A 19,713-nucleotide genomic window follows, 5' to 3' on the forward strand; every position below is an offset into this window, starting at 1 on the left:
TAGTTGGAATGTTAACGGGTTAGGTGACCGAATCAAGAGAGGGGTGGTTATACAACTGATTAAACGGCATATGCCAGATATCGTACTTCTTCAGGAGACACATTTGGTGGGCAAAGCATGTAAAGCCCTGAATCGCAAAGGCTATAAAATGGTGGCGCATTCGGGGTTCTCTTCCGGCTCCAGGGGGGCGGGAATTCTTGTGCGCGCGTCCCTTCCCCTAGAGATAGAGACCACTTTGGTTGATGATAGGGGGCGGTACGCCGCCGTGGCGGGGAGGTGGGAAGGGCGTTCCCTTACGTTGTTGTCTGTGTACGTCCCCCCAGGGCTCCAGTCTAGTACTTTTCAGGACCTTGGTGGTGCCATCTTGTCTATGCCGGCTGGTCGTTTGATAGTGGGGGGTGATTTTAATTCAGTTTGCTCTGGTCTGCTTGATCGTCAACCGCCCCGCGAATTACGTGGACCACAGATGTGGCTGCCGTCTTTCCTTGAGTCTACTGGGCTGGTGGACGGGTGGCGGCTTTTACACCCCACGCTCCGCCAATTTTCTTTCCTGTCGGGCGCGCATGGGAGTCTCTCGCGTATTGACTATGTCCTTACGTTGGCTTCGGACGCACTTGCCGTTTCCGAGGCCCGCTTTCTTGCGCGGGGCATCTCCGACCACTCCCCGCTATGGGTCTCCTTTGACTTTGGAGTGACTCTGTCGGGACGCCCGGCAGCAGTCAATCCATGGTATTTCCGCGATTTCAAGACCCGCTCCCTCCTGGCCAAATCTATTGATCTTTACTTCTCCGAGAATGTGGGCTCGGTGGAGTCGGCCGTTACATTGTGGGAAGCCTTTAAGACGGTGCTCCGTGGCGAGGCCCAGGCGATTATCGCTGATACCCGTCGTACCAGAGACTCAGACATGCTGACTATTGAGCAGGAAGTGTTACACCTCGAGGCCCAATTGGGATCCGATCCGGACCCCTCGGTCATCCACGCACTCTCGCTGAAACAGGCGGAGTACCACGCCCTGGCCACTAATGCCGCTCTTGTCCTGGCCAAGGAACAGCAAGGTCGCATTTATGATGTGGGCGATAAGGCCGGGAAGTTGTTGGCTTGGCTTTACAGAAGGGAGATGGCCAGCCGTGTGGTGCCTGAGCTAGTTGGGGATGACGGTGCGATCCTTACGGACCCTAGCGCCATTGTTGATTCTTTCGCAGATTACTTTCGGGGGGTCTATGAGTCTGCCTCTGACCTTTCGGAGGCGGACTCGTCGGCCTTCCTTTCTGATATCGACTTGCCCAGCCTTTCCGAGGAGGACAGAGAAGACCTGGATAGGGACATCACTGCGGACGAGGTCGACCTTGCGATCCGCTCACTTAATACCGGAAAGGCCTCTGGGCCTAACGGTATACCGGTGGAACTGTATAAAATCCGCTCGGACGCAGTCTCCCCGCATCTCCGTAAGATGTTCTTGGAGTCCTTTGAGAGAGGCTCTCTCCCCCTGGACCAACGACTGGCCACCATCGTGGTCATCCACAAGGAGGGTAAACCACGAGACGTTTGTCGTTCCTACCGTCCTATTTCCCTCCTGAACGTGGAGCCCAAGGTCCTTGCCAAACTACTGGCTAATCGTTTGATTGGAGTCATTAGCGAACTTGTGCACCCCGATCAATCCGGATTCATTCCCCACCGTAACACTGCCCTTAACCTGCGCCGCCTCCATGGGGCCATGGCCCGGGCCCACACTCTTGAAGAGCCGGCCGTGTTGGCGTCCTTGGATGCCACTATGGCCTTCGACTCGCTCGAATGGCCTTACCTGTGGGCAGTTCTGACCAAACTCGGGTTTGGCCCTGTCTTTGTGAGCTGGGTGAAGCTCCTGTATGCGGACCCGATGGCCAATGTCACAGTCAATGGCCGCCTTTCGGCGCCGTTCCCCCTACGTCGCGGCACCAGACAGGGTTGCCCCCTGTCCCCTCTATTGTTTGCCTTGGCCCTTGAACCCCTGGCGGCATTGTTGCGTTCACATCCTGACTTGAGAGGCATTACATGGGCCCCTGGTTTTGAGGACAGGGTCTCCTTGTATGCTGACGATATCATGCTGTACCTGTCCTCACCTGGCAGATCCCTTATCGTAGCCTGTGATGTCATCAAACTTTTTGGGCGGTACTCTGGCCTAGTTATTAACTGGGCCAAGTCCTCCCTCTACGTCCTCAAGGGGGATACTCCACGTCTCCCTAGGGGCTGCGGTATTCAGATTGCTTCACGCGGTTTCAAATACCTGGGCATTTACATCTCTGGTAATGCCAAGCTCAGGTATGACAACAACCTGCTCCCTCCTCTGCAGAGGTTGCGACGTGACGTCGACAGCTGGCGTCACTTGCCAATCTCCCTTCTTGGCCGCGCCGCTCTTTTCAAGATGATGGCCCTGCCCAGATTCCTGTACGCACTTCAAAACGCACAAGACCCTGTCCCAGCCCGCTACTTCCGTGAGCTTGAAGGCCTACTCCGTAACCTCCTTTGGGAGGGTCGCCCTCGTGTCGCTCTCCACAAACTCACGCTCCCCTGGTATGATGGGGGCATTGCCCTCCCCGACGTGCGCCGTTATTACTGGTCTTCGCAGCTGGCTGCCCTAAACCATGGGTTTTATGGCCCAGTGGTGAGCCCTGGATATGCCATGGATAGGTGGCTGGTGGGCGACGGTAATTACTACCGGGCCCTATATTCCAAGTCTTTTGACCGTAAGTTAACGGGCCCCACCCGCACGGCGGTCCGCACCTGGAAAGCGGTTACTAAGGCACAAGGATGGCAGGGCAGACTCACGAGGTTCACTCCCCTCTTTGATTCCGACATCCTGGGTAGACTCTGGCACACCAAGGGTTTTGATAGGTGGGACCTCATTGGCATCAGCAGGGTTGATGACATGCTCTCCAGGGGTTTGATTAAGACCTTCCCCCAGTTGCAAGCTGAGTACCAGCTGGGCGCGACGGAGTTCTTCCGCTATGCGCAGCTGCGACATGCGCTGCTTTCGGCCTCTCCGCCGGACGGCGTCATCCCCGAAAGTTCCCCACTGGAAGATAGGATCCTGGATGGGCATATGCCAGACAGTGCGATTTCACTCTCGTATAAGAAGTTGATCAATACACGTACGGACCTCCTCCTTAGCCTGAGAGACCAGTGGGTGGCAGATGGCCTTGAATTAGACGAGGATTGGCAGGGTGCGGTTTCCTCTCCTAAGGAGGTTGCCATTTCTTCCCGTCTTCGCCTCGTACAGTTTAAGGTCTTGCACCGGGTGTATGTGACGGGGCCCCGATTGATGCGTATGGGTTTCTCACCTGACGGTCTCTGCCGCAGGGGCTGTGGAGCTCCTGCCACTTTCCTACATATCCTCTGGGAATGCCCGGTGATCGCCTCCTACTGGAGAAGGGTCCACCGCGTTATGGAGGAGGTTACTGGCGTGGCCTCCCAGGCGGAGGCCCGGCGATGCCTCTTGAATGTATGGGAGCCTTCCGACCACAACGTTGCACAGACTAGGTGGGTCACCCTTGGGAACATGGTGGCAAAGAGGGACATAGCCCAGAGATGGGGTGCGGCCGAGGCCCCCCTATTGGTACAGTGGAAGGCCAACATGGACTGGTGCATGTTTAGGGAAAAGACAGTCTATGTGGCCAGGGGGAAACCTCGGACTTGGACGAAAATTTGGGGAGCATGGAACGAATATCGGGGGGATGTGTGTTTACCGCCTGAGCCAATTGATCAACATGATATCGCCTTTCCCTAACCTGTGACGCCAGCTGAGCACTAATGTAAATTACTCTCCTGATACCTTCCCCCTCCTGCCTCCTTCCCATTCTGCAATTTCCTTTTAATAAGTGTTTCCCTGCCTTATTCCCTACCCCTCCCCGACACACAGCGTCACGTTTTACACTGCCACTTCCGCGCCCACGGGCGCCTGTTGTTGTATTTCTATTATAAAATTAACCTTCGATGTATATGCCTCAACTGTTTGACACTATTTTTCTCCTTTATTCCTGCTGCCTTGCCTCCGGGATGTCAGGCTGAATAGCTGTGTGTTCTGGTATCAATAAAGGTTTTCAAAAATTTAAAAAAAAAAAAAAAGAATAATGAATTAATGAAACAAACATAAATTATCTAAATTATCAAATGTACAATCAAATTGGGATTTTATAGAAATAATGCAGTAATGTTCATAATTTAATTCATTACAAGTTTCATTATTTACCTTCTCTTCATAAACTGACAACTTTTCAAAAAGAGAGAGATATGTACCAAAAAGGAATAAAATCACATATACATAACTTTTTTACCTTGCAAATGATATTGAAAAAAATTGGATTAAAAAGGGAATATTATTTACAATACTGTTTCAAACATGTGGTACTGGAACAATCATTTAAAAAAAAATGCAAGCCATTACCATAAGAAAACATATACATTTTAAAAAAAGACAGATTATATTACGAATAATTAGTAGAAAATGTTAACTTTTTTTATAAAATGTATTTTCCTTCTTGTTAAAAGTAAGAGTTTCTTTTTTCTTCAGTTCTGTTTGAGTAATTAAAACAAAAATTATAAAAAATTCTATGTTTATATTGTGCTTGTTATTTGAAGGAAATCTTTTTTTGAGAAATTCAACTCACCTACAAAAAGTAATGTGCAATTTCGATGAATGAATTTTTGGACTGGAATTGCTTAAAGAATTATCTTGTCTTTAGATATTTATCGTTTGGATTAAACATATTTAAAATTCAGTTTTTTTTTAATTAGTTCACTACATATTCATTATCAATTTATTATACTAACTTTTTGGTTATCTGAGGCTGTAATCTGGTTTCGAAGTGAGTTTTTCTGTCACTGAGAAAGATTTGGCTTTAACAGCGTCTGCTTTCACTAGTAGTCAGTTGACCATTGTTTTCAAAATGGTAGACAGGTTCTATTTATACCTTTTCTAGGGTATCACCATAATTTTATAGAAAATAACTATTGTGTTTCTAATTTTTTACTTGATAATATCCTGTGGAAAAATATATAATTTAATTTTCGTTTCTGAAAATGCCGGTTTCAATGGTTTGTGTTTGTTTTGACCTCCATTTTGTTTCGTGGTTGACGTATTTCATGTCGTTGAAACAGTAGTAGGACTTTTTTTTTACCCTAGGTCAACATATGGTGCTATGCTTCAATTCGATTCGATAGTCTACCTTTTTAATTATGTTTCTTCAAGATATGTTTCTTCAAGATATTTTCAGAAAATAAGAATGTTTTTGATTGTTTCAAATTTCATCAATCGTGAAAATAATAATAAAAATTAAACAATATATTAGTACTCAGTAAATACTCGAGTAATAAAATTAATACCAGAGCATTCATTTTAAAAAGGAGTACCGTTTTATTATTTTGTGTGATCAATTTCTCTACACATGTTAATAAACTTACCCACCCAAAACCCCTAATGTCCCTGCATCCAGTGCCAGGAGTTATTTTACAAATATTTTTTAATAATAAATAGTGCGTAGCAGTAATATGAGTAGTATTGCATTGCGATGTGATGGCACTTTTAATGCTTTATATATATAAATTGCGTAGTAATATATTTTGTTGAAAAATATTGCGTTGTAACTGCATATGCGTTGTAAAAAATGTGTTGTAATGGCATGCGTTGTAATAGCATGCGTTGTATCGTCATACATCCCTCCCTGGGGGGAGGGGAGGCTTTCACAACAGCAACATGGAAATTACATGGTACATAAGCAGGTTTTTCTCATTGAGGTTTATTCGCTGACTGAGAGTGCAATACCGGCCATAAGGAGCGAGAAAAGGTGCAACGTCTTCCTTCAAAAACCTTGAGTCTCGCCAGCAGGGTTTTGCTGATAAATCTGCATTTCTTGATCCTGCGGTCCTCAGAGAGCGATATGCACAGTCCTAGGCCAGAAAAAAAGAACACTGTAGTAGCTACAAGTTCACCCTTTCACAGTATATAATTCCTGACCGCTGAAAAACAACTCTAGCTGTAGAAACAAAGACTCTATGAAGCCGGCATGGAGGGAACTGCTCTAGACTGGATCGCGTCCTACCTTCGAAACAGAACTAATGTCATCCATACCCCACCTTTCTCGTCTAAACCATAGTCCACAAAAGCAGGGGTCCCTCAAGGTTCTATCAGTTTACCCATGCTTTTCAACATCTACATGAAGTCATTACCAGTGCTGATCAATAAATTTCACCTTACGTGCTATAACTATGCAGATGACACGCAAATACTCCTTCAACTGGAATGCCCCAAAGACATTGGAAAATCACCAATTATCAGCGGTCTCAGAGCCTTGGATCACTGGATGACTTGGAGCCATCTCAAATTGAATGCTTCAAAAACTGAAATACTTACGTGTGGCGATTGAAAACATTACAACCCACTAGCCTGATGAACTGGGATCCCTGCCTAAAGTATCGAAGGACGTAAGAAACCTCAGAATGATCATGGACTCCAAGCTGTCGATGAATGCCCAAGTGGATAAACTAGCAAGATCAAGCTTTGCTACTATAAAAACGCTGCAAAGAATTTTCCCTCATTTGGGATTTCCACACAAGGTCCAAGCTACCATCTCCCTTGTTCTGTCCAAACTCGACTACGCCAATAGCCTCTATCACGGATCACCTTTAAGAACCATGAAAAGACTACAACGGATTCAGAACTCGGCTACCAGACTACTCTTGCATATCAAACCGCGAGACCACATCTCCCCTGCCTTGAAAGCCCTGCAAAGGTTACCGGTTGCCAGAAGATCTACGTTCAAGCTGCTTTGTATCACCCACAAAGCAATACATAGAATGGGGCCACTCTTCATCAGGAACAAAATCACCAAACACATTCAACCAAGGATCCTCCGCTCTAAAGGAGCATCTCGCCTCAAAATCCCACAATACAAGAAAAAAAACATGGGTGGCACATCCTTCTCTGTTCAAGCAGCCAAACTATGGAACTCTTTACCCCCCAACATATGGTCCACCGACAACCACCTTATCTTCAGAAAACTACTCAAGATTTGGCTCTTCCCCACATAATCACCATACTCAAACAGAAATTTACAGCATATCCCTCTGTATACAAGCATTTGTTTTCACTATAGATATGTACCTATCTTTGTGTATTACTTTGTATAAACATGTAAAATAATTATGTTGTTGAGAGAAAAAATAAAATAAATAAATTAATAAATAATCATCTTTGGTCTACATGTACATATTTCCATTGTGCATCTAAGTACCTTCCATGTACTTGGATCTGAGTGTTTGTTACTTTTCTCCGGAAAAAGCATATCCAATGCACTACCCTATTTCTCCTCGTGTGCCTATATCAATATCTTTAATCTACATATACTTATCTCCTTTATGTATCTATATACTTTCAATGTAATTATGGATCTATATATTTATCACTTTCTTCTAATTAAGCATTTCCAATGCACTACCCTATTTCTCAGCCTATACTTCACTCAATATATCTTCTAGCCCAACCTTCTGACTCATCTCAAACTTCTTCTACTACTCCTTCCAATGCACTACCCTATCTCTCATCCCATACATCTATCAATATATCTTCTACATCTACTCTCTCATTTATCCCAACCCCCATACCACTACTATGAACGCCAAAATAACCCTTTCTAGACTCTCTCCTACTCTACACCTCCTTGCATCATCCGACACCTCTTTTACTATACCGATACCCTAAAACAAACCTTTCAAAACTCTTCCCTCTGGGTCCTCCCTTCCAAAACTCCTTTTTATTCACCCAAAAGCCTCCTCCTACTGCTATGACCTAAAAATAAAAAAAAATAAAAAAAATACTTCACTCTTTTATCCCTCCGCTATCCTTTTCAATCGAAATTAACAGACTAACATGTTCACTTCTCAAATTCCATATTAAACTATACTAATATACTACCCAAATAACTGAATAACATATCCACTACTCAGATTACTTCATATTCTTTTTTACTATACGAATTTTCAACCGTAATCCTTTATGGGCTCCGGTGTGGCGTGCTACTCGCCAGAAAAGCGCTTCAACACCCATCAGGGGTAACAAGTGGTATATGAATGCAAATCTTTCTTCCCCCTTTATCCCTCCGCTAACCTTCTCACTCCAAATAACTGACTAATATCCACCACTGAAATTGCTTCATATTTCACCATATTAATTCACCACTAATCCTTTGTAGGCTTCCTGAATAGTGTGCGTCAACAGGCACTAGATAAATACAAACCTTTGTCCTCCTCTATCCTTCTACTATCATTCCATATCCAATTAACTGACTAACCTACGCACCACTTAAAATGTACTTCCATGTTTCACTATACTAATTCAACATTAATCCTCTATGAGTCCCGGATTAGCGTGCTACTCGCCGAAAAAGCTCTTCGAAGCCTCGTCAGGGGTAGTAAGCGCTATATAAATGCAATAACAATGCAATACAATACAATACAATGTATGCCAACTTAAACAAGATTCTGGTAGTCCATATTTTGACAGGTCGCTGTTTTTGTCAGTGATATTCTGATAGACAACCTTATCCGAAGAGCCTATCTAATGGACTTTGTAAGACGAGACGGAGTCTCTATTGGCATCAACCTCTTTTCCATCATGTATACTGGTGCACTGTGTAAGTACAAAGGGGGATGCGCTTGGCATGAGCACCAGTGTTGATGGTGTAACATCTAGGCTAATCTTACTCGCCAAAAAAGAGTCTCAACACCCCATCAGGGTTCCTTTTCTACCCCTCCCCAACCCTTCTCAATCCAAATAACTGACTAACATATCCACCACTAAAATTACTCTCATGTTTCACCATACTAATTCAACACTAATCCTGATGGGCTCCAGAGTAGTGTGCTACTTGCGCTTCAAACCCCCATCATGGGTAGCAAGCGCTATATAAATACAAACCTTTTTCCCTCTTCTATCCTGCCACCTAGCCTTCTCTACCCAAATAACTGAATAACATATCCACTACTCAAATTACTTCATATTTTACTATATGAATTTTCAACACTAATCCTTTATGGGTTCCAGAGTGGCGTGCTACTCTCCAGAAAAGCGCTTCAACACCCATTAGGGGTAACAATGCTATATCAAAGCAAACCTTTCTTCCCCTTTTATCCCTCTGCTATCCTTCTCTCTCCAAATAACTGACTAAATATCCACCACTGAAATTACTTCATATTGCACCATATTAAATAACCACTAATCCTTTATGGGCTTTCTGAATAGCGTGCGTCAACAAGCGCTATATAAACCTTTTTCCTCCTCTATCTTTCTGCTATCATTCCAAATCCAAATAACTGACTAACCTATCCACCACTTAAAATGTACTTGCATGTTTCACTATACTAATTCAACACTAATCCTCTATGGGTCCCGGAGTAGCGTGCTACTCGCCGAAAAAGCGCTTTGACGCCTCGTCAGGGGTAGTAAGCGCTATATAAATGCAATTACAATACAATACAATACAATATCAGCACAACTAATCCTGACCATTTCATGGTCTGACGCCCAGGAACAGATGAAGGAGGGAAGCTTGTGCATGCTGTCTTTGACAGAGGAAGGGGAGTAGTCTGTGCTGCCAGAGAATGCTGGCAGGCAGGAGGGAAGGTGAGGTATTGCACTATGGAGGATAAAGGTGCGGAGTACTAAGGAAAATGTTGCATCCTGTTGGCCAGGAAGAAGTGGGATTGGCTAGCAATTTTGCCACGTTCTTTTTTTAAAAAAAGTTTTTTTTTACATTGTATACATTGAAATAACACCAATTCCTTTATTCTGCAACAGACTGCAATAGGAAATTAATTATTTCACCCTGAGTTAGATATTTCTCTAAATGAGATCACATCAACAGTCCACCTTTCTGGGCACTAAATTGCAGAACTAAAATGTCTGTTTAACCTTATCCTGTATTAGATTACAGAAAATTGTGGTGAGTGGACGGGTATCACCCATCAGGTTGAAAAATCTGCATTTGTCCAGGCTATTCAAATGCCAGAAATTTTAAGTGCAACGTGGAGCCTTCTCCTAGTTCGAAACGGCTTATCTTCCAGTGTCTTTAATTAGCAGACCATCAGTTAGCGGCCCAGTGACAAAAACAGTATACAAATCCCGATCGAATGCTCCGGGAGTCCAGGATGACAGATTTCAGAGAAACGGTCTGCAAATACCGCGATCCGTGGATACCCGTAGAACGCTTTAAAGTGACTTAAAAGCATTCTGCGGATATCCATGGAACAGCCTTGACTAAACGCAGATTTTCAGCCCTGATGGCAGATACCCGTCCACTCCCAGGTTGATGACGCCACCTAGTGGATGGGCGCCCCAATTCGCATACACCTGCTGCCATCCTCAAAACGTTTCACTATTGGTTGTTCCTATTTATCGTTCCTGTGCAGATCCATTGATCATTTCAATCATTTTGCTTGTATCTTTCGAGTACACAAATATATCCTGTTTGGGTCTTCCTTTCCTCGCCAGGTCCCATGGACTTCTGACACAAATTTATTGTTACGCCCTAAAAAGGTGACACCCCGACATTGGGGGTGGTGACACCGAAACACGTGTCGGCGTGTTTGATTGAAAAAAATCTCTTGTTCCTTACACATGCACCTCATTGTTTGACTTATGTATAACTAATTTTGCTGATTTTATCAATTTCTTCCCTTTATTCATTCAAAGAGACATTGTGACCCTTGATGTAAATCTTTATAAGTTGTGGATCGCCTATAAGCAACTCTATTGCTTTATGAAAGTGCAAAAAAAGTCTGTTTCTATGTTGCATTTGTATAGGGACCTTGTATCATATCCTAGTATATTGTTTGATGAATGTTAAGTGTGTCTTCACAGTCTGAATGGGTTATGTGAGTGTATGAATGTTTTGTATGAAAGGTAGTCCATGGGAATTTTCACCATTGAGGACCAGTGTTATTTTTCGTATATATTTTATGATGTAAAGACATGATTTATACACTAAAGTGAGGTTTGTGAACAAAAGCAAAACAAAAATAAAATGTTTGTTTAAATACTGCCTCATTTTCCTTACTTTGAGTACATGGTTTAGCTGGAGTGGTATTTTCAATGACTTAATCGCGTTCTTTGAAATAGATAGGTAGACCGTGTTCTTGATACTTTGACTTTCCCCTATTGCTCAACGTCTATCGTCTCAGGTGTCCCCCTATTACCTAGTGGTTGTGCCTCCGCCCTGTAGGCCAGTGGCCTGGTTTCGGACATCTTCAAGGTGTATTTGTCCAGGCTATTCTGTTGCGAGGGCCTCTGGGGACGGCCCTTTGTAATCCCAGGGACCTCCGCTTCCCTGAATGTTTATCTTTCTTCCGCTATTCACCAGGCCAGATAAACCAGAATCTTCCTGACTTCACTTCATTCACTGGGGCCACCAATTAAGGGAGCAGCTCTCTGCCCTCTCAGGTTCGGTTCCGTCTGACAACTCTCAGAGATCCACTGGAGCCCCCCCAGTTAGGGGGCCTCCCGCCACTTCCGATCTCTACCCTACGATCAGCTTCATCAGCTTCTCCTGAGTGTTGTGTCCTGCTGGACACAGTCTAGTGTTTCTGCCAGCCACTCCCCGAGAGCTGGCCCACACACACCCCCCCTCACCCATCCAACACGGGCGTCACCAGTCAGGTGACCCCGCAAAATAAAAGAGCCGGAGTGCACGTGCTCTGGGCTAGTTCACAGTCCCATGATCCTGTGTCCATGTCGTCCTTTCTACACTATGCGGGCCTGGGGCCCAGAACCTAACACTGGCGACGAAGGGCGGAAGTTGGCCGCATGTGTAGCTGCTGCTTGGGAAGGTGGTGTGAAGGTGTGCTGCTGCCCATGTCCAGGGCACCCCCAGCTGCTGGTGAAATCGCCAGACTGCCCGCGGGGCGGATGAAGAGACCCAGGGTGACGGTGTGGTAGGATAGCCCACCCCGCATAGGTAGAGCCTGCTGATCAGATTTCCGGCGATGTGATGCCCGTGATAGCAGAGGAAAATGCGTGCCAGGCCGGACTGCTGAGACACCGGCTGCCGCCACAGACTGCCACTACAGACTGCCACGAGGGGAGAGATGACTGAGCAGACATCGGGCTTAAGATGAGCCCTGACTGCGGGACAACGGGGGCAGCGAAGTGAGCCTAATGAGGGGAGGACAAAGTGAAGCAGTGATCCACTCCCTCCCACCCCCGCAAAGAAGACTGCCCTGAAGTGAAGTAAGGTCCAGAGTGGTATTAACTTATAGAAAAGAGAGTTACAAAGTACGCAAAACTCTAAATAAGTATTGGAGCATTCTAACTAAAGATCCAGATATTGGAAAAGAACTAGGAAAACATCCACAATTAACATACAGGAAGGCACCATCAATGTCTGACAAGTTGGTTAGAAGCCACTTTCAAATAAAACAACCCAACACGTGGAAGCAAGACATGCAAAAAGGATTCAAGAAATGCAGCCAATGCAAGGCCTGTAAAATTGGAAGAACAATGAAATCAATCAAGGACCCACAAGGAAATATATTCAGTATCAATGACATCATAACATGCAAAACCACTCATGTGGTCTACCTGCTGGAGTGCCATTGTGGTAAAAGGTACATTGGGAGTACGATCTGTCCATTAAGTAAAAGTATGCTTGAACATATATGTGCCATACAAAACAAAGATCAGATGTATGCCACAACAAAACATATGACCACGCATGAAAACAAGACATGGCTGGATGCATCTTATACTGGCCTGGCGACCATACCGATCAATGAAAGAGGTGGGAACAGAACCCTCATGTTGAGACACCTGGAATCAAGGCTAATCATCAGATTCAGGAACAAAATCCCGATGGGTTTGAATGGGGATGAGGAACTGTACATATATCTGTAAAAAAACAAGGGTCGGTAAAAGAAGAAAAGACACAACTTTGAATGGTTGTAATAAAGTAGGATCGTAAGAAGGAAAATAGTGCATAACAATCCATGATGTGAATGAGAGACAATAATCAATAGAAAATCAAAAAATCAATAATATAAGAAGTAGAAGGAAATAATCACCAAGGACATACATGACAAAGAATGACCGTCGAAGCATATATGTACTATAATTAAACAAGGGCACGAAGTCTCTGAATGACAAGACCGCTAAGGGTGAAAAGTCCAAGGACGTTCATAAATGGACACTGTGCCAGTAATTGAACAATTTGCGCAACATCGCAAAATAGTCACTCAATAATGTCTGCCTTACAGGACTATCCTGCTGGTAACAGGCAACCTGGGTCACAATCTTTAACAATTGTTGATGTAAAAATTCATAGGTACTTATGATGGCATATATGCATGAATGAAATGGTATATTCCTTATATTACAGTATATATTGTTTTTGTTTACCAAACTACACAAACTACCATACCCATGATGCATCATAATGTGCTTGAAGTGGATACGGTTAAGAGGACGGCAATTGATGTGCATATCATTCTATAGCAAATCCACCCTTCTTTGTGTTTTGTTATCATAATGTGCTAATGGTTTTTTTTGGTATGAAAGTAGGAAATGGAAATAGGATTATTGTTTAACACTGTGACCAAGACCTGCCTGTCAAAACGCGTAGGTGTGGTGGGAGATGGCAATGGCGATGGCAATGGCCTTGAAATAAATCTTTATTGACAAACTGAATCTGGGAGAGTGCAAGAGTATTCTATTTTGTTGGTGGATAAAAATCATGCAAAAGGCAATGAAACAGAAAAGGTGATGGGAGGAATGCTTGCAATTTTTCTAATCACCCATTGTTCGTTTGCTCACCATGCCACCTCAGTTTGGACCCAGCCACATGCAAATCAGCCAGGACCGGTTTCGCCCTATTTATAGGCTCATAAGCCATTTGACACAGTGAGCATGGGACCCACATCTGGACTTACCAATTACCTTATTTATACTTTCCTGCATGGCAAAGGCATGCGTGGCAAAGACATATGTGTGGTAAAGGCATGTGTTGTAAAAAATGTGTGGTAAAGGCATGCGTGGTAAAAGCATGAGTTGTAATGTTGTACAACCACTGTGCAGCGCTCCCCGTTACATACTGTTCGCCAGTGTTATTCAATTTGCACGTGTGCACCATGGCATACGTTATTCAGCATCAAAACCTTGAATTGCTAATGTACAATGAATGTTAAGGGAGGGGAAACAGCCAATACAATGCGGCCATTTCCACGCTATACTTAACCATGCATGCTTTACAACGCATGCGTGGTTACCACGTAAAGCCTTTACCACGCATTCCTTTACTACAAAATACATAGTAAAGGAATGTGTGGTAAAAGTAGGATTAAAAAACGGGGCTGGGAAGGGTTGCGGGGGGTTCCCCCCTCCAAAAAAAAGAGTGAGTTTAAAAAAAGAAATAAAACTCTTACCATAAAGACTATCATCTGTGCCTCTTGTCCTTCCTGAAATAAGCCTCCCTAACGACGTAATAACGTGTGTGCGTCTACGTACTGCCTTTTCACAAAAATAGAAAAAGGACAACTTAACTTTGAAAAAAGAGAAGTCCGTCCATGAAAAACTGAGTATTTTTTTTAAATATGCTAAGTTTAAATGATTATAGGGAACATATAAGGAATTGGGGCAGGGATCGAAAAAAGCATTTACAATGAAAATGCCATTATCATGCATAGTTATACAACGAAAAACGTTGTAAAGGTATGAGTGGTAAAGGCATTTTCGTTGTAAAGCATATTCGTGGCAGTGGCATTCGCGTTGTAAAGCATGCGTGGAAAAGGCATGCGTTGGAACAGAAATCGTAGTAACATCACACAACCCTAAGGGAGCTGTGGCATATTCAATGTGAGAAGTTTCAAGAATACATTGGTTGCATTATTTGAGCGAGCAGCAATGGTTTTGGCAGGATGCACCAAAAGGCAAACCTTTTTGGTGTATATAAAGAGAGAATTATTTGCTCAAAGGTTCTTGAAGGTGTTTCAAGAAAGGTGCTTTTAATTTCCTTTTTATTTGACAATAAGCTATTTTAATTGATATTTTTGAAGCAATGTGGGTTTTGATATAAATTTTTAATTTGGCTACATGACATCTCTTAAAGACAGTGAGAAACACAACAGAAAATAATTCCAGCCGTACATACATACCACTCAGATCTCAGACCTTCTCAGGCAAGCTTCTGAGAACGTCTTGTCCTCAACAAGACTGAATGAAGAGGGTTTCCATGGTCGGAATGGGCCAAAGGATTCCTACTGCAGAGTACTGTGTATGAGTTTTTGTGCATTAATATTATGCATTATTGACAATGTGCAGAATATGGATTTGCACTTTAATTTACATGTAAACACCTATATGATGCTACTGCTTTAGAAACAACGTTGGTATGATCTTTTAAAGTACTGGACCTCAGCTAGTCCTCATCGTCGTGTTGTTAAAAATGGATGTGCCACCCTGCACATTCAGTGTTGCCTCATGTATTAATGGAAGTGATGTTTGTTTATTTCTGAATGTCGTTCTTGCTGTTCTCAAAAAGACTTTATAACATGGGCTCAGTAATGCTACAACTGTTCAAGATTCCTTTCCCCTGCACTCTGTATTGTATTCATTGACAGTAGTTCACTGTTGTTTTTTAACTAGTTTGTTCTGCAATCTCCTGATAATGTCAGCCTCCTCTGGTTGAATCAATATTCATGTAGTAGGATAGGGCTTAGTTGGTAAGACAATATGACTTATTACTTCTGTGCTCTGATTTGCCGGAAATGTATGTTTGCTCACACTATCTGCAGTTTTCATTCTATTCTATGAGATTTCCTGCATAAGCCCTCAAATTTGGGGGTGAGCCAGAACTTTTGAGAGACTCTCTGATGCTACTGGGGATGCTGTCCGATTTCTTCTTGATTTTTCTGGGGCTTACAATATTTATTGATTCTGCCTATGATTATGTATTGCCCTATTACCAAGAGCCTTCGTGGCAAAGACTTTATGCATCTGCACTTTGCAATCTCTGTTTTGTACCTTTTGAATTTTTTTAATGAATCTTTCTAATTTTCTTTCCTTCTAAATACCCCCTGGAACTCACTTATTGAGTCTGTTCTCTCCTAATTGACTGCATTTTTTAGATGTTGCTTTGCCTTATAAAATTTAAATTTGCACCATTCCCAATCCACCCACCATTGGGAGTGCTGTTGAGGTGACTTTAAGGATGCCAGGTTTTAGGCCCCTCATCCCCAGGCCACAACTGTACACCATACAATGTCTTTATATTCAACTAGCCACCAGACGCTGCCTAGCATCTGTAAGAAAGAGAACATATAGTACCTAGGGGTGAGAACTTCCAAGACAATGTTTCTGAAAATAATTCTGCTCTTTGGAAACTGATACAGGATAGTCTTACAATAACCTGAAAGAGCACAAAAGCGGGTCTATGTTATTCTGAATGAATAGATAGAATCACATCAAGCTCACACATAAGTCGTACACGTGTCCCACGGTATAGACAATCAAGTGTAAACTCTTCTTCACCAGTGGCAACTGGTCTCTAGAATCTGCATCATTCATTGTCTGTTGTTGTCTGCTGTTGTCAAAAAGCTTGATTTAACAGCCTCAGAAACCCACCAAGCACACTGAAATTGAGCAAACACATTAACAGATAATCAGGGATGAAAAGCGCCCTTTGCTAGAATGGCTTCATCGAAGTCCAGGATCCGCAACTCATTATCAGCTCTTTCTCAAGCAATAGAAAGCACTCTATTCAAACAGGCATTGAACACAAAGAGGTACAAATGGGGTGTACTGTCAACAAACCAGGACTGCCCTTTTTACAACCCCCAGAAGGTCTTAAACCAACACAGCATGGACCACTGACCTATTGTTTGTCACTCCTTTATGGATGATCCATTTATATCTTGTTTCGAATTTCTCTGCAGAGGTTGAAAGGTAACCTATCTGTGTCAAATCTGAAACTCAATTAATGAATACATTTTTTTTAACTCAATATATAGGTCTTATATGAGTACCGCATGACCACTTACTCCATGTTTGTGGCACTGGCCGTGCATTCTATGGCATGTGACATCATAATACCTCTACATTGACATCACAAAGTGGACTCACATCTTTCCATGGTCAACTATGTGTCTCTCTTCTGAGTTCACACGCCAGGGATCCAAAGTGAAAGGATATTGTCTCTCATGACTTTTAAGCATCACGTTCTGAGATTATCAGGACATGGAAAGAAATTCACTTTTGCCAACTCGTTTGGCTTTGTGATCCGATGTCTGAAAGGATGCAGGCTTGTGGGTATACCAAAACGAAATGGAATTTCAAGTAGCAAGCCTGAATAAGGTTAGGGTGCCTGCAACGTACGAAATTAGTATCTAGGCATGTTTCGCCACTGTAGAAGAAAGGCCATATGAAGCAGCTTGTCAAGTGATGGAGATCCAGAATGCTCTGCATTGTTTCAACGTATAGGAGGAACTCCGGGCGAAGTGGCATCTCGAGAAATCAGGAAAAGTTCAAACAGGATAGTGCCTGGGAAAGGCTTGTTGTCCTGGTCAGGAGGCAATCAGATGTCAAGTGAGCCAATGCCAATAGAACAGGCCTGCAGGTTGGGTAGAGAGTAGGGAGGAGTCAGCAGTGTATGTAATGGTTGAGCTGTGTAGGGTACGACAGAGCCGGAGTTGGCTGTGATAGGGACTTAAGTGTGAGGGGTTTAGTAGGTTCTGGGAGGCTGAAAGGGACTATTGGTTGAGTACAGTTTGGGTGAGAGAAAGGATCAGGGGATGATGAGGGAGTGAACAAGTTAATCCAGTGAAACACGTGATGGAGCAGTCTAGCTTGATAAAAATACATATATTAAAATGAGGGCATTCCCAAAACATTTATAAAACCTTATTGTTTACCACATTTTCCTAACTGCTTAAACCAATACTGAATTCATGTCATACACTACATTAATTGTTAAGCAGCCTACCTAAAGAACAACAAACAAATGATTTATTTACGGATTTCAGCAAATCAAATTGTAGTCTGAGTCTTTTTCCTTTGCTGTTTTAGTCAACTTCCCATTTACCTAGGCCCAAAGAAGGAAAAGACACAGAACTTTTACTACGTTCACTCCTCTGGTTTGTAAAATGCTTCGCACAGTGGAAAGATTGGGCACTTAGGCATATTCAAATCATTTTCTCAATCACGAGATTGAAAAGGGTTTGCTGTGTTTTACTTACTTGGGGATTGTCAAAGCTACAACCAGTAGGAATCTGTTTTATCTCAGTAGGACTAAACGTGATATTTTGGGAGATGGTGCTGCACTTCAAAATTAACATAAAATAATGAGTTGACCATTAAGAACATTCCTAAGCGTATGCTGCAGCCTACCTGGCTCAAGAAGATGACAGGCATACTAAGAAAACTGAAACATCTATTGTGAAAATAATTTAGCCCCATCTTGATGGACCTTTCAAAACTGGTTCCAGTAGATATATACTCCTAGTTTCCTACAGAATATTGCATCTGTACTTCTACTTGTTCAAGCACTGAATACTACTACCACCTCCATCACAGAGTGACGCCGGCTTTATCCCAATGAAGAGTATCTATGCTATGAAACGTACTTGCTTTCTTCCTAGTTCAGTTCCCAGGGTGTTGATACAGTTTTGATACGATTCCACCGTCAGATAATTTCCCAACCGGTTGATTAAGCCAACTTTCATGGACACTCCTGTTGGTTTTACCGCAGCAGATGGGTGGCATTGCGTTTCCAGGCATGATTCTTTGTTGGAGCACATGTCCCAGCAGGCAGAGTGAGATCTTTTAGCTTGGCATTGAGAGAAATTGTTCCTCCAGGTTCAGGCAAAGTTCAGCCTGATAAACCACACGATGACCGTCTCCGCATAAAACCACCTGGAGAGCACCAAGATGACCGTGAGGCCCATCCGACCTCAGGGGATGAAAAATTCCATGTGAGGAGCACAGCCCAGATACAGTGGGAGGCTCATGGCCTAAATTATAGTGCAAGGCTTTGTGACACCAAGCTTCTGACATCATGCCTGTTGAAACATCTAACCAACCCCTCAGCAGTGTGCAGTAGTGGGGCTGGCATTCTCCTCCAGTGCCTGCCTGCGATGTTAGTGATGGGTGGCTCAAGAGTAGCAAGGAGCTATCACAACTGAAAGCACACAAAGGACTGCAAACAAGAAAACGAGGTACAGTCTGCACACAGCTTCTTTCTTTACAGACGTTTTTATTATTTAAAATACATTTCTGGCTTTTAAAAAACACCAAAGTGAGTTGAAACAGGCTCCTTTCAGTGAGCGGATTGACTCCATATCTGACCTGTGAATGGATGCCAGAACAGATCTTACTACTAATAGTGAAGTTAAACAATATCTGTTTTCCAATCATGCCCAATTGGAGTCCTCGAGTGATGGCAGATCTGAAATAGATAAATACAAAACTGAAAATACACTTGACTTTATAGCAAAGTGAAACTAATTAGGTAGGAAAGGTCCTGTAGTTGCAATCTGGGTGTCTGCATTTCCTTGTTGTATTGTGTCTCTACTATTATTCCTGGGCAAAACTGCACAACGCCCTTAAGAGAGCGAATCCTGTACTTGTTGCTGAAACAACATCACCCCCTAAGAGGTGCACATTGTAATGTAAATTTAAATTGTTATTTATGAATTACAGGTGCA

The 19,713-nt window shown here is 43.2% G+C and overlaps 1 protein-coding gene across 1 annotated transcript in view; it reads right to left on the reverse strand.

Moving 5' to 3' along the window:
* The window catches only part of FSCN3 (fascin actin-bundling protein 3), a 219,211-nt gene extending 200,404 nt beyond the window's left edge, over window positions 1–18,807 (reverse strand). Inside the window, exon 1 of the mRNA XM_086937456.1 lies at window positions 18,634–18,807. Within this exon, the coding sequence (XP_086793582.1) occupies window positions 18,634–18,807 (174 nt within the window). The remainder of the gene's footprint in view (window positions 1–18,633) is intronic.
* Between the last annotated feature and the right edge of the window lie 906 nt (window positions 18,808–19,713).

This window comes from Lissotriton vulgaris, chromosome 1_1 (assembly GCF_964263255.1).
Source record: "Lissotriton vulgaris chromosome 1_1, aLisVul1.2, whole genome shotgun sequence".
Taxonomy (NCBI): Eukaryota; Metazoa; Chordata; class Amphibia; order Caudata; family Salamandridae; genus Lissotriton; species Lissotriton vulgaris.